General features: G+C 41.4%; 2 protein-coding genes across 13 annotated transcripts in view; one reads left to right on the top strand and one right to left on the bottom strand.

The window, feature by feature from the left end:
- Positions 1-330: 330 nt before the first annotated feature.
- Positions 331-10,171, bottom strand: COPS4 (COP9 signalosome subunit 4). 3 transcript variants are annotated; one of them, XM_075149870.1, is made up of 10 exons: positions 9,757-10,171; positions 8,469-8,548; positions 7,542-7,693; positions 6,158-6,261; positions 5,116-5,269; positions 3,876-4,026; positions 3,293-3,463; positions 1,827-1,942; positions 1,390-1,474; positions 331-895 (listed from the first exon to the last, which is right to left on the bottom strand). In XM_075149870.1, coding segments are annotated over exons 2-10 (1,068 nt in total). In that variant the 5' UTR covers positions 8,470-8,548; positions 9,757-10,171; the 3' UTR covers positions 331-761. The 3 variants fall into 3 exon arrangements, with proteins under 3 accessions (XP_075005971.1, XP_075005970.1, XP_075005973.1); XM_075149869.1 differs by having other exon boundaries at positions 9,797-9,917; XM_075149872.1 differs by lacking the exon at positions 8,469-8,548 and having other exon boundaries at positions 9,797-9,887.
- A 215-nt stretch (positions 10,172-10,386) lies between these two features.
- Positions 10,387-24,107, top strand: part of LIN54 (lin-54 DREAM MuvB core complex component) — a 43,115-nt gene continuing 29,394 nt past the window's right edge. For 5 of the 10 annotated variants that reach the window (XR_012673578.1, XM_075149863.1, XM_075149860.1 and 2 more), the window contains exons 1-2: positions 18,964-19,673; positions 22,289-22,373. Coding sequence is in view for 6 of the 10 variants with exons in the window: in XM_075149863.1 (XP_075005964.1) it covers positions 19,632-19,673; positions 22,289-22,373 (127 nt within the window). In the remaining 4 variants the exon portion in view is untranslated. Of the gene's footprint in view, positions 10,494-11,054; positions 11,147-18,963; positions 19,674-22,288; positions 22,374-24,107 lie in introns of those variants that run through there. The other 5 variants (XM_075149862.1, XM_075149861.1, XM_075149867.1 and 2 more) reach the window with 5 other exon arrangements.

Here is a 24,107-nt window from a genome sequence, read left to right as displayed (position 1 = left end):
ACAAAACAAAGAGCATGCTTGGCTTACCTTAACTTGGCATGTGCTATGTTCTCATCCCTTACCATATTGTTGCAACAAGCTCTCTTGGGAACACTGGTCTTTACTCCATGTCTCAGCACAGATAACTCTGTGCCCTGCTGCACCAATGCAGGAGAAGGGTCAGTATCTCCTTCAGTTAAGATTTCAGACTTGCATTTTATAAACAGAGAAGGAGGAAAAAAGCTAATTCTCATTTAACATTTTCAGGGGCTGAAACTGACAATTCCAAAAATTCAACTTATTTCAAGTTACTGCTTAAGGAAAAAAAAAAACAACAGGTCCCTGCAACACTTAAACCAAGTGGCTCATTCCAGCCTTTATTAGAATAATTACAACTAAAAGAAACATGGCACTTATATTTTCACAGCAGGACAAGCATCACAGGAAGTAATAGGCTACAAAGCTATAGCAATACAGTGGAAAAAAAAAAAATTAAATAAACTAAAACTTGCTGCGGACATTACAGCTTCTTCTATGTGGAAACCACAGCTTTCAGGACAGCAGAGTGCAATGCAGAGGCAGCAACAGCGTCATTCTATGCTCAGAGAACCGGGGGACTGTCACACCAAACATGGTATCACCTAATTGTGTCCTAAGCCAGAGTGAAAGCAGAAGGTGGGGAAATGAAGGTGGGTTATTTGTTTGGTTCACAGTCCTACTCAGTTCCCTTCTTCCAGCACAGCAGGCAGTTGATTGCCTCCACTCAGACAATGGCTGCACAGTCACTGAGCCATCTGGGCCTCCATTGCCTGCGCTGTCCATTCTGGGGCTGTCTGACTTATCTTCTCCAGCAGGTTGTTAACCTGGAAACACAGTGACTGAATCTGCTTGTCCCAAGTTGGCAAAGCTTCACGAGCTGCAAGAAGAAAAAAAAACAACAACCCATACAAACAAGTAAGTCTTAGCAACACCCTTCCCTTTTCAACTGCAACCTTTTCTTCTGCCACTGCCCTCACATACCTCACAGAGGAAGCCTTCCTCGCAGCTACATCATGCTCATTTCTGTATTCAAAAGCTACAATGATTTTGGCTGTCTGTTACAAGACTAACTCCTGCATTGCCAAGTAGAATTGAACAGAAAACTTCCTGGTGAACCTGTTCCTACAAGAAGACTGATGGAATAAATTCACACTTTCCTGTGGGTAAGAGAATGCATAGTAGGAAGGATGGGTGAAGTGTGGTCCTCCACTAAGGCAAACTCTGCCACCTCCTGGCCACAGCAAGACACAGCAAGCTCACTTCAGATGGAAGATGCTAAGAAGCTTAATTTCCTTATCCTGTAAGGCAGCAACTCAAAAAGCTCACTCTGAATGGTGCTAAAAAAAAATAAATCACTGTGGTCGAACTTACTCTCAAAATGAACAATTCCGTCAATCTGATCAATGAATCCATTCATGCGACCCTCAGTTATCATCTGAGAAGCTATCTTTTCTGCCTGAAATAACGAAGAGAGAAAGATGTTAGAAACCTCTTCCGTTCTGAAAGAAGTTAAAAATTATTAAGACTTAATAGTTTTTCAACATCTCCACATGTTGGGGGGGGGCCTACAGACAACACTAATTATGAAATGATTAGACATACTATCAGTGGCATCTAACTCCACTATTGTTCATTTCACATCGTGTACCTTTCCTTCTCATAAGACGTGCTAGATATTTAACCTTCCTCATAATATGGAATATTTCGTAATTTCCTAATATTGAACTAATTTTCCTAATATTTACCACAGCTATTTTCTCATGTTTCTGATGATCGTCGTTTTTACAAAAGATGTAGAAAACTGATACCTTAGCTGCAGGGATCTCTAGTAATGCTCCAAGCTCTTCAAAAGTAATGTTATTGTAAAGTTTGCTCGCAGATAGTAAGTTGTGTTCAATAACAGCTCTGTCCAGGATACTAGAACCTTAGGGGTTAGATAAGAAAAAAATCCATTACTATATGATTGAAATACTTGGTTTATATTGTACAGCAGATAGAAAACGCTTTTTTTCCCAAGGGTTACGTGTGTAAAAGGTCCAGATGCATCTGCCTTGCATCAGTGTTATGCTACGCAGAAGAAAGTGAACAGTAAGAAATGGATGGCATATGGTTAATTTTAAGACAGGTAGCTTAAATCCTTTTATTTAATTTCTAGAATAATCAAGTGGAGCCCTTGGTTTTGCTACAAGACTCACCATCTGAATTGAGGGACTTTGACCTCCTGTGATCAGTTCCTAGCTTGCCAAATGGAAAGGCCATTGTGTTTTTTTTATTCATTGCAGCTCTTAGGGGTACAATTAACGTCTCTCTTACTGTACTTCTACGGTGATAAACCCTCACCTAATTTCTCTCTTCTTGAGTTAACAATTTAACTCATTTGCCCCTTAACCTCTAGTTGAAGATAAGCCCATTATTAAATACCAACTAACCTGCATTCTTTAACTTACACGGACAAACAGTACAGGTTATAAATAAACAACAAACTGACCTAAGGAAAGGACTGCAGCTTATTGTTAGTAAGTACCTTTAACCAGTTTTCACTTCTGTGATGACACAGTTATTTATTTGTCTTTAATCAATGAGTATTGTTCACTAGGAAGGTTTTCCTGATCAAGAGGTATTTCATGCTTATGTATTTTTCCACTTCAATATTCTTCTAATTTAGAAAATTGAAACCAGTGTGGTTAGGATTCCACTGAAGTCATTACTTCACATTATTTCTCACTGTTCAGAGGTTCCAGGAAGAACAGAACTAATAAGATGTCAGTGAGATGGATCAGAAAACAATCTGGAGACAGTGTGAGGTCCAAGTCATCCCCTCACTATGTCATCTTCCTGTCAAGTCAGGAAGTAGCTCAAATAAATTCATCATCCACACAGACCATTTACGGCCTACATGCATGTCATGTGTTTCTAGGCATCCTATTTATAACAGTGCCTTAGAACTGGAGAAGCTCAAAAGGACAGAGACTCAAAGCGTGAGACAAGGCTAGAAATACTGGGAGGACTGTACATGGACAGAGAAACAAGATTTTAACAAGTTATCTTCTAGAAGAGTATTTCAAAACCTTAATAGCCAATCAGAAAGATGAACTATGGCTAAGAAGCTTTACTATTAAACTATACTAATGAGGGTAACATGCTGGGAAATAATTTTAAAATAATCATATAAGCAATACTAAATTCTTTTCCATCACACTTCTTGACTGCATTGGGCAAATCTAACTCCTGTGGATGAACACCTAGCATTACGAGGCTTTAGAGAAATATGTACCATCAGCTGTAGTTGCTTTCTGGTGAGGCATTAGCATAGCTGCAAACTCTTGCAGTTGATTTCCACGGATAATTCTGTCGAGATACATTTTCTCCAGGATCCCATAGGCTGCAAGCTGTTGGCATCTCTCATCCTTGAAGAGTGTAGCAAGCATGCGAGAACGCTGTTGTCCTAGGAGAGTCAAAAAGAGTTCTCATAAATGATCACCAAAGCATTGAGTATTTAGAGGTAAACAACAGAAAGTTATCATCTTTTTTTCCTCAATACATGCAATTAACTAACAAAGCTCTACCAAAGAAGGAACTCTGTTGTGTTCAGTTCCAAAACACTGTTTGCCACTGACTCTCTTTTGCATCTTTAGTCAACATGCCACCTTATCACTGGCAAAAACACAGAAGTAATCCAACTCTGAGTTAAGAGTATGCCAACAGGTAATTCTGACACCGTGTTCACAATTTTGGATTCCTCACCAAATTTTAGTGACAAGATCCCTCCCCACAAGTAATGCACAAGCTGACTTGCTTCGGGGGATATGAAATACATTTTTGTATAAAAGACCCAACGTAGGTAACATATATTTTACCTGCTGATGCCAAAATAGTACAATGCAAAGCATGCTTCAATGCCTCCAGTCGCTCAGTTTCATGGACTATGCTCTTATAGGAGAGCTCGTTGTATCTTTGGGCAGCCTCAATGAACTTTCTTCTGTAATCAAGAACTCGAGCATAGCAAACCTAGAAAGAAAGTATGTCTCAGAAAAAGAGAACTAACAGGGGTGGCTGCATAATATATGTGTGTATAAATTGCCACATTATCAAGTGACAGCTCCCATAAATATTGCTCTACTGCATCCTAGGGAAATCTGTGTCTTCGAACGATTAGCTTGACTTGTAAAGCCCTTGCTAAACTATCATGGAAAGCAATTGAAAGAGCATTTCCCAGCACTACTCACATGTTAAACTTCGAAAATGTCTAAATGCCAGAAACTAAGTAAATGAAGTATTGTACAGCTGATACTGTACTTATGTAAGCTTCCCCTTCACTACTGACATTGACAGCTAGCACTTCGCAATTTATATGTTTCAAGTGTTTGCTTTTCCCTTTCCTTTGTGCTTTTCTAATGCTACAGAAAATATTTACACTTCCAACTGAATGCGTGCTTTAGAACATAGCATGGGGGGAGGAAAAAAGAAAAGGGAAAACTAACAAACAAAAACCACCACACCCTGAGTTACAGCTCATGGCACATGTGCTTTGTGTTGTAGAATTTTAAACACCACCACACTTGATTGGTACCGTCACACTACAGTTATAACTGCTCATCCCAGTTACTAAAATGGTTTGAGAAATTAGTGTATGAACTGTGTACACAGTAAACCCACAAATAAGCAGAAAGGTCAGCAGTTACTTTACTACTTGAGACTTAAAGCTACTTTTATGGATGGGACTTACTATTTAATTACTGTTGCGGGGGAGGGAGCTTCCGTTGTCCCTAATATTGGACGTGGGGTTTTTTGCCTCTTAGATTTACAAAGGTGGAGGCAATATTTTCAACAATATTTCAGATGTTTTGAAGCCTAAGTTTTATTTTCAATCAGTAAAGCTGGCATTTAAGGAACCTTTACAGACTTATCTCCAAATCATAAGGAATGAGCTGTTAAGATTATTGCTAAGATGTGGCTCTTGAGCTCCCAAAACCATTTAGAAGCTTCTCCCTTTGTCTCTTTTCTCATTATGAAAGTTTTAGTGGCATTGCATAAAAACATCTCAATGTGGAATCATCTCCCTTTAGAAAGAGAAAACAATAAAGCAAGTTAGACAACCTTATAGTGGATTTGCAGCTGTTCATTAGTTGATTCATTCTGAAGCAGGGAAGCTCGATTAATATAAGCTTCTGCTTGAACTGGGTCATCATCCTCCAGATACAGCCTGGCAATTTTCAGGTAGGTCTCCAGTTTATAATCTACATTGTATTGTCTGTAAAGAAACAGAAAAGCAAGTGCTCAGAGTTGCTCCACAACTACCCTTGCTCTTAGCTGTTCTAAATATATATTATGATTCTTAAGCACTCGGCAACATTTGCTTTACCCTGCTTTCTTCTTCCCTAACACCAAAATTAGTGCTCTCTGTTCAGGGTAAGGAAATTTGAGATGAATGCCAATACAGAACTGGCTCCTACAAACAGCAGTAGCAATAATGCTGTCCACCAAGACACAAATGCACACTCTAATAATCTGTTTTTAGTGGATTGGAGGTTTGCCATAAGTGGTGAGCCACTTAAAATTGATTAACTCAATTGTTAATCAGCAAACTTGCAGTGGAACAAATAGGTGCTAAATAGGCAAAACCTAGAGCAATTCCTTCTACATGCATACAGAGAAAGAGAATAGAAAGGACAGCCAGATAAAAGTAACAGCAAGGGTTCTAGACTTAAAAAAAAAAAAAACAAAAAACACCACAAAACCAAAAACAAAACCGCACAAAAAAATCTCAACTGTATTTGTTAACATCTAATTTCAAACTATGTCTTCATTTTGAACTGTAAAGGCAAACACATGGAAGAACTGCCATCTTTCAAGAACCTTTCAAAAACCTTAGAAGAATTTTTGTGAAATACCATCAAAAAGGCTGTTTAACAACAAGACTAATAAATAGTGCAAAACTTCTGGTGCAGTATTTTGACCCACTAAACTGTTTACTGTAATATACAGTCAAGCTATACTATCATCTGGCAGTAGTTCTGGCCTGAACTACTGAAACTCTGGGAAAATATGCAACCCCAGAATTCTCACTTGCTGGTCTAGTTAAGTACAAAGGGAGCAAGTATATTTAACAACACAGAACTGTGTCTAGCACAGTACTTACTTTTGCCCTGTTTCCAAAGGGATCCCCACCAATACTTGTGCTGCATTTCTCCAGTCTTCTTCTTTCTCATAGATTGATGCAAGATGTTGCCTTATTGAAGCGACCTAAATAGTAAAAACAATAGCAAATGCTATAAAAGTTGAATGGTTCTGTATTAACTTCCAGTATTTGTTCTTGTTCATGAATCCCCTCAACTGATACCCCAGCTTCACAGACACAGCAGCCTGCACACAAGCAACTCTTCCCATGCGATGAGTCCTGCGTGGGACTCCTGGATCAAGCTTTTATACCAAGCTTTTTAAATATGAATGCTGATTTGAAGCATTTCCACTTAAGCTTGTGACAAGATAAAAGGAGTTTATCTTTGGGAAGCAGTAAGTAGTAACCTTTTATAAAGCTTTTAAAAAGATGAAACGAGGCTTTCAAGAACTGGAGTACCAAGATTCACAAGCCATTTCTTGCAGTTATACCTCATATCATGCCTGTGAGATACGAATGAGGTGAACTATGATTAGATCCTAATGCAGAAATTTCTACTTTGTAGAGCAGCTGTCAGCAAGTAAAATATCAGTGCTTACAATCTGGGTTTTATAAGCAGAAGTGTGGTTAAAAAAAAGAAATCATCTGATGTCTTGGATTTAATTTATGCATAATCATTATAACATACAGGCAAGCATGTTCAGTTAAGACTTAGAGTAAAAGCTGCTTAAAAAGACAAAAGATAAAGAGAAGCAAATACAAATCATGACAGAAACTGCATTGCTTTTCTTCTCAAATACTAGATCCTAAAGGCTTTTTATATAAACATCTCCTGTAAGAACTCTCAGATGATGGTGAATACTCATAAACAAAACCAAGAACTGAATTGAAAAAGAACTGCAGCATATTCAGTAGTTAACTAGAATTGGGATTTCAAGAAAACATTTTTCCCTGGTAAAATGATTATGGCTAAAATACAGACACATGCACACACAGAGATATTTATTTTGAAACAAAAGCTATTTATCAAGATGCTTCTCTCTTTACATCACCTGCCTGTTCCATTAGTTGGGTAAAATGCAATACAATCAGTACCAGTCTGTCTCTCGACAGTACCTCCAGTAGCTCAAGTATTGTTTCATTGTAAGTAGCCATTTTCTGGTAGCAGAGGAATTACATGCCCAGCATCCTGATGAAGAGACAAAGTCTGTATTCTTTGCACAGTCCTAAATACTCTCTGCATTTAGCTCAGGTTTTGCATGTACAGGAATGCAAAATTGGACTCTAAGTAGGAATATCTGTTTTGAACAGCTTTTTTAAAGATTTAAAATAGTCAGCAGATAAGGGAAAAAAAAACCCAAAGCCAAGCCCGCAAACCAAAAAACCCTCATCATTCGTCTCTCACCTGCTCTTCAAATGAAATAACTCTAGGCTGTATTTTTTCCAAGGTGAAGTGGTAAATTTCTTTGGCCGTGCTGTCAGGAAGACTTGGAAGATGGGTACAGAAATCTGTCAGTAGCTGACGTGAGATCACTAGACTGACATTCTCGTTCACCACTGGTTCAGAGACGCATGGAAGAAAAACACAAGATGGATGCAATGCTTGTCAGTGCCTTCACTGTAAGTGATCATTTGCTTTTATATTAAATTTGAATATTTCAAATTATTGAAGGGGTTTTTTTCCTTTGTTTTAAAAAGGTGATTTTTTTTCTCTCGGAAACAGTTTGTTTACACTAGAGGTTACCAGAGTTCTCACCCCGGACAGATAATAATGAATTTCTCACTTTGATTTATAGTTTAGAGATGTTTCATTCTGACTCACTGTTCTCTGTTGCTGAAACATCTTGAACAAAGTAAACCTTTAGGCTAAATTTCACTAAGTTTATTCTCAACTTAAAAAAATTACAACAGGTATAATTTATACAGGTATTCAATAAGCCAAACATCCAATACAACACAAAAAAACCCTAACCATTTATTCTTGACAGTTTTTCAAACTAACTTTAGATGGGGGAAGAAGGGGCTTGTTAGTTTAAATACCGCTTGGCATCCAGTATCAATTTTAGCATTCAACAGAGACTACTTTAGGTTTTCACCTTCCAACACTGTCACACTGACAGGTTGGAAAGTTATAATAACTTACAAAGCTTACAAGTCCATTCTCTCTTAACTTCTGAATGGCGATGATGGTTCCTCTTCTGGTTGTGTTTGAGTTCCAATAGGACCAAAATATCATGTATTTGTGTAGCCTTACACAGAGCTAACAAATATGCAATCCCACAGACCTCTGGCCTTCACTCAGTGTGCAACCGATTATACCAGATGCACTTACTTGCTTCTACAAAAGCTTTCAAAGCTTCAAGTTGTTCTATACCCGCCAGCTGAATGGCTTTTTCCAATATTTGACGATATCTGTCCACAGATTAAAAAAAAAAAAAAAATTAAAAATCACTCATAGGGCACACTTTTTCACTAAACAAGTTCTGTTTCTCTATTTATTTTCTATGTCAGAGCCATACTTTTGCTTATATTTTCTATACCTTTGAGATGGGAATTTTCCAAAGCGTTTGTGCTCAAATGTCAGGAACATTCACCTGGAATTGGTATCTGGTTCTTTTTAAATCTCAGGACTAGATTCTCAGATAACATAGCTCATCATTTTGTTATCTGTGAATATATGTGCAATTCTGAAGGTTTAAAAAAAAAAAATCACCTCCCTAGGACAGTGCACAGAAAAAACTATATTAATCATAGATTAAGATTAATAAAGTTAGTCAAATGTTCAAAATGCCATATTCAATGAGAAACAGTATTGGGAGTGGGAGGTAAATAGTATGTTATGGCCACCTGAAACGAGCATAGGCACAGACTATGCATTTTTAAGTTTATTCCTGCAAAAATAGCAACTCCAGTTTTCATGCTTCATCAAGCTAAGTAAGCTTTGCCTGGGCCATAACTTCAGTGTGTGCAATACTGATGAAGTACTACATTCACGCTGAAGCCATATTTTGAGGGGAAGTTTTCCAAGTTTTTACATGAAACTCCTAAAAGTGAAGCAATTCCTCTAGAAAATAAACCACTGGACTGGGACTCTTAAGAATTTCAGTTGACTGATCGACATCTGACTGAACCCTCGGGGGAGACAAAATCTATGTGACACATTGCACTGTGAGTAGCTCAACCCCAAGGTTTGCCGCCAAATACCCACCTAATGAAAATAATAATAATAATAATAATAACAACACAACAACAACAAGGAGTTACTGACGTATCTACAGCAGTCGAGGAAAATAAATTTCCGACCTATCAATTTCGCGCAGCCGACGGGCAGGCAGCCGAACTCTGAGGGGCAGGGAGCAGACACGAGGCAGCTACGGCGAAGGGCTACGGCCCCCCGCGGGAAGCCTGCCTGCGCTAGGACACCATCAGCACAGAGCAAGCCATCGTTAGAAACGAAAAATAAATAAGAAATGACAGAATCACGAGGTGAAATCTTTCTTTCTTTCTTCTTTTTATTTAAAGAAGCACGGCGTTGGGCAAGAGCCGCCTCGCCCGCTCAGGGCCGGGCAGCCCCCATCCCCCCCGCCCCTCAAAGGCCGGTAACCCCAACAGCCGCTCACCCGCCTCACCCCGCCATGGGGAGGCCGCGCCGGCACTCACTTGCCCGCCAGGTCCTTGTGAGAGCCGCTGGAGTTCATCAGCTGCGCCAGGTCCTGCCTCACCGCGGCCGCCATCTTCGCCGACCCGCCGCCGTCCCCCTCGCGCGCCGCAGACCTCCTCCTACCATAGAGCCGCGCCGCCGGCAGGCTAGATGGGCCGCCGCGCGGCGGGGTCACGTGGCGGGGAGCGTCCGGGCGCGGGCAGAGCCCAGACGTGGGGTAAAGCTCGGGTGGGCCCCACACACGCTTCCCCCGGAGCCGCAGGGCGGCACGCATAGAGATATACACGTATATAATCGCGCGTGGGTGTGTGCGCGTGTTGGCGGCCTCAACGCGGGGCAAAGCCGGGTCCTCCTCCAGTGGCGCGCGCGGCCCCGGAAGCGGGCGGCCCGGCGCTGTTGGGGCGGGCCCGGAAGCGCGGGGCGGGGCGGCGCGCGCGGGGGCGCTGCGCCGGCGGTTGCCAGGGCGGCGCGGCGCAGTATTATGGGATGCGGCGGGGGGAATGGCGCGGGGCGCGTGATTTTGAACAAACACGGCGGCTTCGTCGCGGGCGCTGCCGCCGCCGCGGCCGCCGGGCGCGGTAGCGGAGGGGAGGGGGCTGGCGGGGGCGCGAGGCGCGGAGGGCGTGCGGCGACGGCGGCGAAGAGAGGCATCGGTAGCGGCGGTGGCGGAGGAGGAGGAGGAAGAGCGCCCGCCCGGTGAGTGCGAGGGGCGGGAAAGCGGCGGCGGGAGGACGAAGAAGGGGATGCGGGCACGGCCCTGCTGGCGGGGAGGGAGCGGCGGAGCCCGGGAGGGAGCGGTGGAGCGCTGACAGTCGCCTGCCGCCGGGAAGGCGCAGGCCCGGCCCCGCTGGGCGCGCTCCCCGCGGCGGGGCGGGCTCCCGGGCGGCCCTGCCGACCTCCCCGGGCTTGGGGGGACAGCCGTCCCGGTCGCCCCTCCGCCGCGGGGGATGCCCGCTTGGCGGGTCTCTTCACCGTTTCTCGCCGAGATCAGCTGCGCCCAAAGCTGCAGCGGAGCAGTGGGGTTAAAACGGACCCGGGGAGCGGCGGGGGGCCGGCGGCGAAGCTTCCTCCTCGGACCGGGGGTCTCTGCGGGACCCGCCGCCGCCCCCTTCCCTGCCGGTCCGGAAGCAGTTGGGGTTTGGCAGCGGGGCAGCTCGGGGGGGGGGCGCCCCGCGGGCGGCGGGGAGGCGAGGCGGGGCGCCCGGGCAGCGCGGTGGGGGCAGGTGCGGCGGGGGCGGGCCGCGGGGGGTGGCGGTGACGGGGTGAAATGGCGGATCTTTCGAAATACGGTGGTGGCCGCTGACGGAGCCCGGCGGCTCCCAGCCGTCTCCGAGCTGTCCGCCGATGAGGTGAGGCCCCGGGGGCGCGCGGGGGTAACGGTCCCGGTGGGGGGGGCGGCCGTTGCCGGCGACACGCGATGCCAAAGGTCGCGGCCGCTGGGGCTCGCCTCGCTGGGCCTGGGGCCGGCGGGCCCGTCTGGCTCCTCTGCCCCACGGGACACTGCATCGGGCGGCGGCGGGACGTGGTGGCGGCTGGCTTAGGCCCGGGGACACTTTCCTTGCCAAACTTGCCGGCGTGGTCCCCCGGAGGGGACCGGGCTGCCCCCTGAGGACCTGCCGGGGCCGCGCCGGACTTGGTCGGGGGTGAGGACGTCCTGCCTTTGTCTGCGGGAATGCTCGCTCGGGCACTGCCCTGCAGAGCAGGGTGCGGTGAAAACGGCGTAGGGTGTTTTCCACACTTCCTTAACTCACCCAAGTGCGAGGGCGTACCTGTGCCTTTAGCATGCTGCTGCACGGCCGTGGACAGCCTCCGAGTTCAAGGTGAATTTAGCTGGACCATCTTTTGGGATAGTCCCAGCTTCTCTCTTCATTGCTCTTGCTCGTTATGAGGTGTATTGGTGGTCAGAACGTGTTATTAATTATTTGTGGCCTTGACTTTGAAGTACATCGTGTACTAATTATGTAACATTTGGTGTGAAGGTTTTGAGTTCTGGAAAGCACTGCGGCATTGAAATTGTCCACTGGAACATAGTGTGAACCAGAGGAAAGCTCTCAGACTTAAGATTTCAAGTGAAGAAAGAGCAGATATTTAGATGATCTTTCATTAAGTTCATCCTTCTGAACAGTTGCTTGAAATATATTACAGTTATTGTAGAAAATACTGAATATAGAAAAATAATTTGGAATCTTCTTTGCACTGTTTACATAAAGCTGGCAATAACAGGCAATACCTTGTGCGTGTGGTTAGCTTATTCACAATAGCTTTTTGGCTTATTGGAGGCAAGAAGAATAGTGAGTTATCAGCTGAGAATATTTCTTCTGTCAGGGAAATCCTTTCATAAAACAAAATGCATTAGACTTGTCTTTTTTCATTCCCAAGACATCCAGTTTACATATGCGTCAGCAAGTAGTAACTGTTGGTTACATGCCTTGTACAGACATGTATTAACCTACAGAGAGATGTACACTCTGTATTGCTCTGTAGGCCAAGCACTCTTAAAGGCTGGCTTGGAGAGTATGTTAGAAAATACAGCCCAGCTTCTCTAATGGGTTAAAAAGGTACTTCATGCTTGTTGTAATGCAGTAAGTTTCAGAAGTTTGTTATAGAAGGTTGATTGTTCAGATTATGTATCAAGAACTATCTGCTGATGTTTGGTTTCCTTATACTTCTGTGATGTCCAAGTTCAGATAGTTTATAACTGAATGCTCTGAATGGTTCAGCTAGAATTCTCAAAAGGCTTTAACTGGTTTCAGGTTGAGTATCTGCTAACCACAGGTAAGTGTGAAGTGTGGTGATGAAGAGTGCTGTCAGATTTCAGCCTTAGAGACATTGTTATCTCATACGTTGGGATATCTTTTATTTTAGGTTTTGAAAAGCAGTCAAAGCCCCTTAGATTCTTTTCCCTTACACTCGTTTGAAAAATATTTCATGGGGGAAGAAAAAAGTAAGGTAGATTGGGGGTGTGTGTTTTGATTTCTGCTTCAGCGCAGAACAAACTGTGCTTCCTTCTCTGTCACTTGGTCTGCTTGTGCTTCTCTTCCCTTTCTGTGCTATAGAGGTAGTGCTTTCTTACTTCACATGCTGTTAGAAGCACATCTTAATGTCCTACAGAATTTGTATACTACAATGGTGGGATTCATAACAAGTACCTAGGAGACAAACTCATGGTTGTGGTGGGGTTTTTCGTTTGTTTTTTTGTTTGTTTTCTTAGCTGCAGGAGCTCCCAATAAGAAGTGGAAAATGTTTCTTGAACTCTTGATTCAAGGGTTTGTATTTTGCCAGGCCTTACGTTTGAGTAGCTTGGTTTCTTCAGTTGCTTAGAAAACTGGTAAGCAGCATGTGGCTTTCAGTACAGCCTGTGACTAGGCTTGCTCACTTGACAACATTAGAAAACATAAAAGTTTTTCTTGCACGAGAAAGAACGAGACTACTGGAATAGTCCCTTGATCAGTGATGGGGGCGCATAGCTACATGATCAGAGAGATTCAGGTTTCTTGTGTTCCAGACCCAGATGTAGATTAGTGGCTCCTTAACTCTTCCAACTTGTGTGTCTTTCCCCTTCACAAGCTGTACTTCTGTAATCAAACATGTCACTACCCACATGAGGGTTATGTCCTTAGTTTTGGATCTGCTCTGATCTGTCGTAGGAGTTCCAGGTACATACCCAATCCCCATCTCTATGATCTGGCTGGTTTTTTTTCTTCCTTTGGAGTAACAGCAGTTTCTGCTATGGATGCAAGAAATCTATCTGAAGAATGTTTCAGAAACTTCTTTAGATGAATCTGTTGTTCCTGTGAAAAGTTTTTTGGGGTCTTTTGTGTGTTATTTTTACATTATTTTTATCAAAAAGTTCGCAGTGGTCTCAGGTCTGCCTACATAGCTTAATCTACTCTCCCTCCCTCAAATATTTGAATGAAACAGCAGACACAATCTGCAAACAAGTGAAAGCTTTCTGTTTTAAAATCTAGTTAATTGTTAATATTGTAGTGTCTGGGCAGAGCTTTCCTGACAGCTTTTGTAGTTTCATACTTGCTTTCAATGTTTTTCTCCTAAGTGTTACTCTCCCATTTATTTGGGAGATGTGGCTATGCACTGCTATAATCGCATAGCACTTGTTGCTGCTTTGCTGGTGAGGAAGATGGCTCTGCTCTTCCCTGGCAGCTTCTTCCTCTTCCGTGCTTTCCCCTTCTCTTGTGTTTTGTAAGCACTCAAGCAGCTCCGCGTAGACCACGGTTAAAGACTGATCTGCATTAAAACTAACCTGGCTTTTGTTCTAGGTTGGAGTGAATCTACACAAAATGGCCTGATGTAGTCTAGTGTTCTGCCACTACTGAAGGAGTTGGTTGTACTCTTCCTCTTCCCTCTGTGCAGGGAGTATAAATGCCAAGCTGGGAGGGGAGGGAGGTTCCTGGGTTTCCCCAGCCCCCTGACCCAGTTGGATTGTTGGCTGTGGTGTGATTCTTTGGTGCCATTCTAGTGCTGATAGACTTTGAACTGAGCTGTCTTGGCACACTGACCCACCAGAATTTGCTCACTACTATGTGGAGTAGTTTTCTTCCTGGGTTGAACACCGGTGTCAGCAGCATGGAGAAAGCAGGGCTGTGACAGCCCACCATTTGGTTTGGATGGCTAGCTTTAACCCAGCTTGGTTCCTTCATCTGGGCTGCCCTTGCAGCTAAATAAATGTTTGCTAGCACAAGGAGGAGGGAAAATGTTTGTATGGAAATGAATAGGCAGATGCCAAAAGATGACAGGAGAGCTTTAGCAGTAGTGCTGGCTTAATACACACAGGGAATTGGAGTATAAGGAAAGTAATGCTGCTGATCATGTGCACACAGTGGTCAAAGTAGCAAAGGATGCTATTTGAAATAACAGTGCAATAAAGATATTGCTAGGAAGTTTTTAATGGTAAATCCTAAAAAATTGTAGCAGGTGCTTGTTTTATTAGTATGTAATTACTAGTTTGTTGACGATAAGTTTTTTTAGCTGTTGGTTTTCCTTTTAAAATTATAATGGAAGCTTAAATTACTCAGAACTTGCCAAGGGAAGAAGGATCTTCTCACAACTGGTATGTGGCAAGTGGTTGGTTTGGTTTTTTTCCTCCAGCCATTCTTAAAAAAAAAACAGCTAGCACCTCTATTATAAACATGGCAGTGGTGACATGAGCTTAATCTTTCTTCCCATGAAACAAAAACAAAACAAAGAACCTTAACTGGGTAATATAAAACTCTCATGTCCGTATCACTTGATAACTGTTACTTTAAACTTAAAGGAGTTGCTAGTTTGTATACCTTGCCTGTTCCTCTGATATGCTGCACACAGTTGTATGTATGGTGCGTCACGTGGAGAGCGTTCACTTAACAGAACGTAGAGTAATAGGAAGGGAACAGTGTGCGTTGGTTGAGTGAATTATGGTTGCCTTGGGAACTATTATTTTGAATTTTGCAACTATAGACAGTTAAATTTGTGGTGAAGAACACCTGATATTTTCTTAGTATTCCTTGTAACCGATGAAAAAAGACCGGATACTTACATATTTATGTATTCAGCATTTGATAAGGAGTAATGTTGGGGTTTTTTCCTTGCTATAGTTTGCCATTGGTATTGTATTTGATAAATCTAGAATCACGATCCTCTGGGAAGCATGCAGACAAACTGCCTCCATATCTTGTCTTCTGTAGAGAATGGGAAAGAGAAAGGAAATTATTTTGTCTGTGTTCCACACGCATATTTTGTTACTGCGTTAAAATGATTTGCTTTCACTCTGCTGTTACATATGCAAACATGGTGACTTTGCAGTCTTAGATGATTAATTTTTCCACTTACCTTTGTTAATCATAGTTTTTTTACGGATTAATCTTTTTTTGGTTTCATGACATGTATCTTTTTAAGGCAATCTCTAGCTCAGTAAGCTTAAACAAAAGACTTGAAAAAATGCAGTGCTGAGTGATTTTGTCATTCTTTGCTCTATGACAAAACAAATCTTTCAATTTTAGAGACAAAACGTAGCATGTCAGAGACAGTAAGAAAATGGGGAATGCATAAAATGAATGACACCATTTTACCCATTATTGAAACAGTAGCAAAATTGAAAGATGGCAGTTAATTAGGAGAATTGTAGTACAGTAAGATCATCTACATGCAGTTGTGGTCTTTCATTTGATAATATGCCAGCAGTACAGGACAAATCTTGGGTATACATATGCTTCTGTGAAGGCTTTTCTAGCAAATGAGAGAAAACATGTCCAGTGTCAAGAGTTTCTCAAGAACTGTATTTCCTATCTTATTGTGCCATTGATCTTTGTGAATTTCAGTTGCCTGGAATAGTTGATGTGTGCTTGTATGTACTTGGGGAAAAAGGGTTGGGAGAACACAGCAAACAAGGAAATGAACTAGCATGTTCTTTATTTTGTTTTGGTTATAAAATGACACAATAAAATTATTTGTTTCTCTTAAGATTTTTTTTTTTCCTTTGAAATCAACTTAGGCGAACCAGTGACCTTCACTTTCTTAACTGTAGCTTGTTTCTGCTTTGCATAGGTAGGTGTTCTATGTCATTTGCACTAGCAAGCAGTCAAGAATCTGTGGGAACCATAAACCTTGTGTTTTTATGTAGTGTATTCAATCTTTTCTTGAAATAAGTTTCTTCTGTTTGCTGGGTTAATGTCTGGAACGTTAAATGAAGAGTGGGTTTTTTCTGCTTGCAAAGAATAGTTCTGGTGCCAGTGCTGCGAACTGGCCACAGCAGAAGGACCAACAAGGCTGTAGTCAATTTAGCAATGATGTTAGCAAAGGTTATCACTTCTGTTTCCTGTGAAGAAAAAAATTAACAATTGCATATGAGCTATGAATTCTCCAGAAGAGAAGCAGAAAACATGAAAGAGGGAGGCTACTTGTGAATTTTTACCATTATTACTGGAATGACTGGGAAGAATAAGAGCTCATTCTCTCTGTTGAGCCAGAGGTGAGTTTTGGTGTTATGTCAGCAAGAAGACATAGGTTGAATAAAAAGCTTTAAGTTGGTTGTCCTGGATTCTGAATAAAAATTCTTAAGGATGTTATCATGAGTTGTTACACTTGCTTCTGCTTCTAATACTTGTTTATGGCTGCAAAATAAGCTTTGTCCTTGGAAGAGAGTTATTTCTTAGGTTGTCCAGATAATAAGAACCTAGACTACCCTCAACAATGCAGATGCTTTACAATTTTGCACAAACTCATCCCACAGTCACTTATAAGTTTTATTGCTGCTGCTCAGTTGGTTTTGATAGACTGTACAGTTTGACACAGAGCTGTTTGGGTGCATGTCCTGAGCTGGATTCTGGGGGAACTTACTGAGGTGCTGAGACACCCTCTGATTCAGGTGCATCCAGCTCATTGTGGGTGTGTGGTGCTCTAACACAGTGTAGCGATCGACTTAGGCAGCTGAGTCACAGCAGATAACCTGCCAGGTCAGTTTCCATGACCCATGATGTATAATACCACTGTTAATCTCCAATGCCCAAAATTATAAATTCACAGTTGGCAAAAGCTTCTTTTGTGTATACGAAGTTGTCTTAGATGTAGTAGAGGGAAGCTATGAGCTAGGTGATCTTGCAACATAAAAAAAAGAAAACTTTTTCCATGAAGAAACACAATTAAGACTTTGCATATAATTGTTTCTTCTCTTATTAATTCTAAGAATGAGATCCGTTTCAACTCAGACAGTGAAATGGTGACTTGTCCAACTGGTGGTAGAGCATGTTTGCCGTGGAAGTCAAATTGGGAAGGGTATTCTGTAAGGACAGAAAGGAATATATTGAGCAGCACGGAGGGTGTGTGCGAAGAACTCTTCCTTCCAGGTGGCCTTGGTATGCTGTCTGGCATAAAGCATCTCCAGAGATAGAGTGAGATACAGTAAATATCTCTGTGTCACTTTCAGGATATTGAAAACAAAGGTTGTAAGACATAATGTGTGTCCTAGTCACTGAAATGCTTCTCTCTGGCTAGACCTGTCTGTAAGATTTTTTTTTTTCTTTTTTCCTTTTCTTTTTTGAGGTGTTTATCCAAAAGCTTTACTGTTGGTTTTCTTATGTACGCCTAATGAAACTTACCAGGTTGTGTTTCAGAAGCTCTTCAGCCTTTAGTGTTATGATAAATGAGACTTCAGAGGTCTGAGAAGCCTGCATTTGAAATGGCCCATGTGGTTCTGGGGTAGAGATGAAGATTTCAGAGAAATTCCCATTTCTCCTATTGAATTCATCTCTTGACTCAAAATCTTAGCCAGTCAGCTATTGTACAATCCTGGCCATTTAAATAAGTTTTCCCCAAAAGGAATACCGAGGTGCTTTATCTAGAGATTAAAGTGGGAGGGAGGGGGTAATTGTGTTGTTTGGCATCTGAACCAAGTCACAGTTTGCCTGCAGGCGAGCTATTTATCTTCAGCTCAGTCCTTCTGCAAGTAAATATGTTCTGTACTTGTTAAGTGTTATCATGTTTAAGGCTGGTGGAGCTGCTGAGGTCTGCAGCTAGAAACATGTTTTCTGGCGAATCACTGTAATATAACTGTTTGAGCTATTTTTGCTTTTCTTTCAATGCTTCATTGGACTCAAAAATAGAGAAAGCCAACTTAGATTTCTAGGATAAGTTTAAAAGCCAATAGTGGCCATAACAGCTTTCACTGCTGTCCAAATCTTGACAGCATTACCCTGAAAGCATTGCAGTTTATGGTCTTAGATTTTTATTTTCTTTTCATCTTTGCGTTCTTCTACCTTTGAAAAGAATCATATGATTGCATAAGACACATAAAGAATTAAGTTTTTAGGACAAAATGCTTTTCTGTGCCATGTTAGCATATTTTTGGAAATGAAATACCCCACTGAAATCAGTGTTGCACGTGGTTTTGTTTCGCTTAGAATGAACTTCAGATATCGTACCTTCTGATTGGGCAGTGCTGCTGAAATATACATGTAATGCACCTCATAATCGTTGCGCTTCCTGATTTGCAAAGGCTCAATAAAATCGGTAGGTTGCAATTCTGTTGTGATGAACCTTTGCTCATAAATACCACGCTAAAATGCACTCTTGCTGAAAATGCTGGCAGCAAGCCTAATCTTAAAAGGTGCCCAATATGATAACACTTGTTAAAAGTCTGTGGGGAACTCGATATCAAGCCTATGATGGCAGTTTTCATGCTGCTTGTTTTTAAGAGTGTTCTTGGTGTGATACCGCTCTGTGTTCTGAATTCTTCTGTAACCCCACATTCAAGAGGCATACGGAATTTGGAGAGGAAGACCTTTATTTCAAGCTATATTTAAAAGACCAAAATCCGTGTTTCTTTCTTGGGCCTAGTGATAAGTACTCTTCGCATTTGTTAAGTTCCCTTTTCAATCAAGCTAAGTTCACTACATATATATTCATTTTAACTTCAGATTCTTAATGCTTTAATTTTGGCCTCCTAAAGACTGCAGAAAATAAAATAATTTGAAGTTATTTTAGGGGTTATTTCTTTTGGCCTCACCGCAAAGTTTGCATAGAACATAAGGTTAGAAATGCTTCATTAAATGTAAAGGCCCTGGAATCTACAAACCCAAATATTGGATAGTCCATGGCAGTGAACACCTTCAGAATGTGTTTAATGATCATAACACCACCTGTGCAGTTTTGTTTTTCAGCTTTTTGTATATTGTGAAAATTACTGAAACTGGCATGCAAACCCAGGGGAAGGGTAAGGGGAAATGTTCTGATTTTTGGTTTCTATTTTATTTTTAGTTTGCCTGAAAATCTGCTTGAAAGTAGAACATTGTTTCCAGTTACAGAAAGCAGACTGAACAGCTTTGAAGTGTTCTGCTGCATTGAATGTTATTTCCAGTTCTTTCGTGGAAAGTTGCTGTAGGTAAGGTGTGTGCTAAACAAGCAGTATTTAAGACTTTAATCTTACCATGATAAAGCGACCTTCAAGACTGCTTTTTAAGAGAAAAGGAGGATGTACAGATGTGTATGGAATCTCTTTCTGTGGTCAACAGCATGCATTTGGTTATCAGAGCATAAATGGCTGTCCTAATTACTTCTCTATTTCTGCCTTCTTAGCCTGGGCATGCCAGTCATTTGAAAAATATATACATATCAATGTTCTTTTACTTCTGCAGAACTTCGCACTGTTAGATCGGCAGGCAGTGTTTGCATAATAGTAATGCCTTTGCTCTTCAGTGCACTCTGGAATTTACTTAGCAGCGGTGAAGATTAGACCCTTAAAGGGCACTAAGTAGTTCTCAAGAAGCAGATTTATCATCAGCTTGCTGATCCTGGTCCATCTTCAAAACGACATGGAAGTCTTAAGTTTTTGGCTTGCTGTGAGCCACAAATAGCAAACACTGAAAGTGTTGACTGATGATTATGACATAGATAATATCTATGCAAATTTGAAATGTAGACCTGGCTTGAAATGCAGACTAATAATAGTAAAATGGTATGGTTTTGCCCCCTTCTTAATGGACATTTAACTAGCATGTGAGAGCTAGGTAACAGCTGTGAGTCATGCATGGGGAAGTAATTTGACCGTTAAGTGGCTTAGTTTTCTAGATACTAATGATTCTGGGCGGGTGCTTGGAGTTTTGTTGGTGTTTTGGTTTTGGTTGGGGGTGGTTTGTTTTTTTTTTTTTTAGTAATACTCCTTGGTACCTCACAATGGCTGGAATGTTCTTCCTTACTAATCTTGTTTTGTAATTGATGGTACATTTGGGCAATATAGTATTTTCTTCTTGTGGTGAAAAGGGGGTTGTCCTATCCGGAGTTAGATATCTGCTTGTTTTAAAATGCTGGTTTTCTAGCAAGCAATGCACTCACATGTACGTGTAATGTAATTCAACCATTTACAATTTGTATGACTTGCTGCTTTAATCAAAAACTTAGTTGTGGCTTTTTTCCTCTTTCTCTCTAGCTTCCGTTTTGCCTGGGAGGTTCTCTGTGATGCACAGGGATTTTTGGTTATGTACTATATCTAAGGTCTTTTTTAGTTTGCTTGTAAAAATTGCTTTTGTAGTCAGTGTGTGTAATCTAATTTCTGTGATAGCATGCTGTGATTCCTTGTATGTAAGAATTAATTTTGATGTGAAGAAAACAGCTACAGGTCACAGGATAGCTGAGTCTTGAAGTATATTTGTAACAGTGGTTGTGGTGAAGGAAGAAGATGCAGCCACATTGTGTGCATCGCTTCTAAAGCTTTCGGTATGATCAACTAAAGATTTTGTGGCAAAGGCAGTGTATTTCATATTAATATGTTGGTAAAACATTTCTGTTTTGAAGACAATAGGACACGAATTTTTGGAAACTTAAGTAAAAGATTTTTTTTTTTTTTTTTTTTACAGCACATCTAGAAAGAACATCTTCTGTTTGTTCCTCTGGTTTTTTTGGCTCATTGTGTTTTAATTGTCCTTGTCAATATTTTGTAATGTTACATGTCAATGATAGCAGCATAGTAACTGTTAGTAACTGTTCCATGGTTGAATAATTGCAAGATGGTTTTTTTTTTCCCTCCATCCCAAGAGCTGGAAGATTAGGAAGGGGAATGGGAGCAGGTGAATGAATTGCTACTGCAGTGTTCCCACTGGATCGTACCTGGATCTCTCTTTTGCAGCAGCTTCCAACTACTCGAGGCCTGATAGTTTTAAACTGCTTAATCTCTAAGTATTAAGACCAAAAAAATTGCATTTTTTCAGCTGAGCAGCCTTCTGGAGTTTACATATCACCATTATTGGAGAGGGCAGATAAGCAAAGCTGAAAAATTTGAAAAGCCTTTAAGCACTTAAACTTTGATTGCATGTGGCTGACAGCATCTCACGCTTCTTAGATAAATCATCAAGGATCCATTCTGTATTTCCCTTACTTCCTCCTACTCTTGCTTTTGTTCTAATGAATGAATTTAGGAATGAAATAAATTATGTTTTTAAACCTTTACTAGTTAAGAGAAGTATACTGGTTTTATGACTGTAACTTCATACAAATATTGTGGGATTTTTGAGTTTTAAAATCCTCAAATCTGAGCCATAGCCTGCCAACAGTCCCTTGCTCCACCTTTATTTGAAAGAGAAGTGATGGTGTTGTCACATTTTTGTCTCAAATGCCAGATGTTACCCCTTTTGTATTGGCTAACTGGTGATACTGTATTCTTTTGTTTTTTCCCCCCACATTTGCGTTTAGAGTCCATTGTACTTGCAGTGAACAATTACTTGTTAGGTTGTCCACTATTACTTTTCTGCCATTCACCTGACCCTAGCTTCCAGCCTCATTCCCCTCCCCACTTGGCTTAGTAAATCCCATGAGAGATACTACAACTATTGGTGTTCTCCCTTCCACTTCACAAATTATTAGGCATATGCTTTGATTCTCTTAAAAGCTAATAATGTCGTCTTAACTGTATTGATCTTCGGAAAAGACTTGGCCTTTTGTGGCACCAAGGGTGTGTGGAGATGCTCCTAAGTCCCTTAATGCAAGGATTCTTATTTTCTGTTTTTCAGGAGCTGCAAAACTGTATCCTGCGTTACATCCCTCAGGAAGAAAATCGTAATAATGAATATATGGTCATATTTCCATCTTCTCGTGGTTAGTGATGTAGTAACTAGTTTCACATGTACTAGACATGTCCATGTGGTTTGTCTCCTGGAGAGTCACCCCAGTGGTGACCTCTTGAGGGTAGGGATTTTTTGTGGTGTTTTATCATTCCTCTTCATACTTCTTTTTAAGGGTTTTTGTGGTTCCTAGCTCAGGAGGTTGAAAGTATTTGCCCTTGCTGGGTGTTAATGATGCTACGCTTAAGTGTGTGAATCTAACTGCTAGCTGCTGTATCTGGCAAAGATACTTGGTTTCAGTTAGCATTTGCTTAACAGGCAGCAACAGTTTTACTGATCCCAAGGGAATCCCTGCTATTTTAGGGGCTATGTTGGACTTGATGCATTTATGAAGCTTTTGATTTTGGGGTGGGGTTTTTTGCACTTCGAGATAGGTGCTCATACAAAAGCCGTTACTGATGTGATTTCCTTATCTTCTGGTGAAAGTGACACTTCAGAATTTAGTTTAAAATTAACATTGCCAATGACTTAAGGCAGGTCTGGCCAACGTTCTTAAACCTGTCAAGTTATGCCAGACTCTTCCCATGGCTAAGCGCAACCAGACCTGTGCTGTGTACCGAGAAGAGAATGGAAAGGAGACCGTTAATGGGGCCACAAATGGTGACGAGTCCCTTGGTCCGCTGCTTCATTGTGATGACCTTGCTAACATGCAGCACCATCCCAGAATATCCTGTAAAGTTGGTCTCAGCAGCCTTATTTCTGAGTAATCTGAATTTCTGAACAGTTTTCCTTGCAGTACATAGCCTCGCTGATGATTTTGTAACATATCCTCATGTAAGTGCTGCACTCAAACTGCTCATGGTTGCAGACTGGAAGGTTAGCTATTCTTATCTTAGTGAAATGGCGGCATTTCTGGAGATGTAATAAGATGCAGTTAGTTATTATAAAATACAGGCATTGCCATATCTTTCATTTTGTTTACTTGTTTGCAGATCAATGTGCTTTATTCTATTGATTCTTTTGATTTTCTTGTTTAGTGTGGCTGCTTTGCATGTTTTATCAACAAAGGTGTTGATATAATCAATCTCAACACTTTAACAGTGTTAGTTTCTTAAAGATTCTGCACTGACATACTAGTGACAGAAAAAATAGATCAAAGTTCACAGGTACCTGTCAGACACCATTCTGTATTTCTGCCAACAATGATGGCATTTTTTATCCTCTTCCTTATAAATCCCCTTTACCCTTTATGACATTATATAATAGGTTCTTCTTTGTGAATATCAAGTATAGAGATCTGTGCTACGGGTAAGATGATCAGAGGTGGTTCACTCAAGCTTAGCTTTTGTCCCTGTCCTCCTCCTAACAGTACTCAGTATTCTTCAAAGTTGTTGCTCCAAGACTTTGCTGACGATATGCTTTAGTCCCTGACTTTTTTATATGGTTGGTTGGTTGGGTGTCCTGAGCTATGCTGGGATAGTCTTTTTCTAAACAAATCTTCATTACGTGAGTTTCTTCTTGAGCTTTTGATTTAGTTGTATGGCCATTATTTTGTAGGCTAATATTATCTATTTAGTAATCTGATCTCAGAATTTTTGTGGAGTTCCCCGGTCTGATAGTGTTCTTATCCACTTCCTTGGTTTAGATTGTTTTTTCTTCAGGTTTTGAGCTAAATAAGCGTAAACACTTACTGATGCATCTTTTTGGGGGGTTGTAGGTACAGCTCTTGCATTATCAAGTGACTAAAAGCATACTTGCTGAAGTGAAG

The sequence above is a fragment of the Calonectris borealis genome, chromosome 4 (assembly GCF_964195595.1).
Source record: "Calonectris borealis chromosome 4, bCalBor7.hap1.2, whole genome shotgun sequence".
NCBI lineage: Eukaryota > Metazoa > Chordata > Aves > Procellariiformes > Procellariidae > Calonectris > Calonectris borealis.
This window is presented reverse-complemented; position numbering and strand designations above follow the sequence as displayed.

What these genes read in the sequence shown, in the direction of transcription:
- COPS4 (XM_075149869.1), bottom strand. Translation starts at nt 9,870, where the DNA reads ATGGCGGCCGCGGTGAGGCAGGACCTGGCGCAGCTGATGAACTCCAGC. An exon ending in CACAAGGACCTGGCGGGCAA is followed by an intron (nt 8,549 to 9,796) that starts GTGAGTGCCGGC and finishes ATCTGTGGACAG; the next exon opens with ATATCGTCAAATATTGGAAA. An exon ending in AGCTGCAAATCCACTATAAG is followed by an intron (nt 4,027 to 5,115) that starts GTTGTCTAACTT and finishes CTTTCTTTCTAG; the next exon opens with GTTTGCTATGCTCGAGTTCT.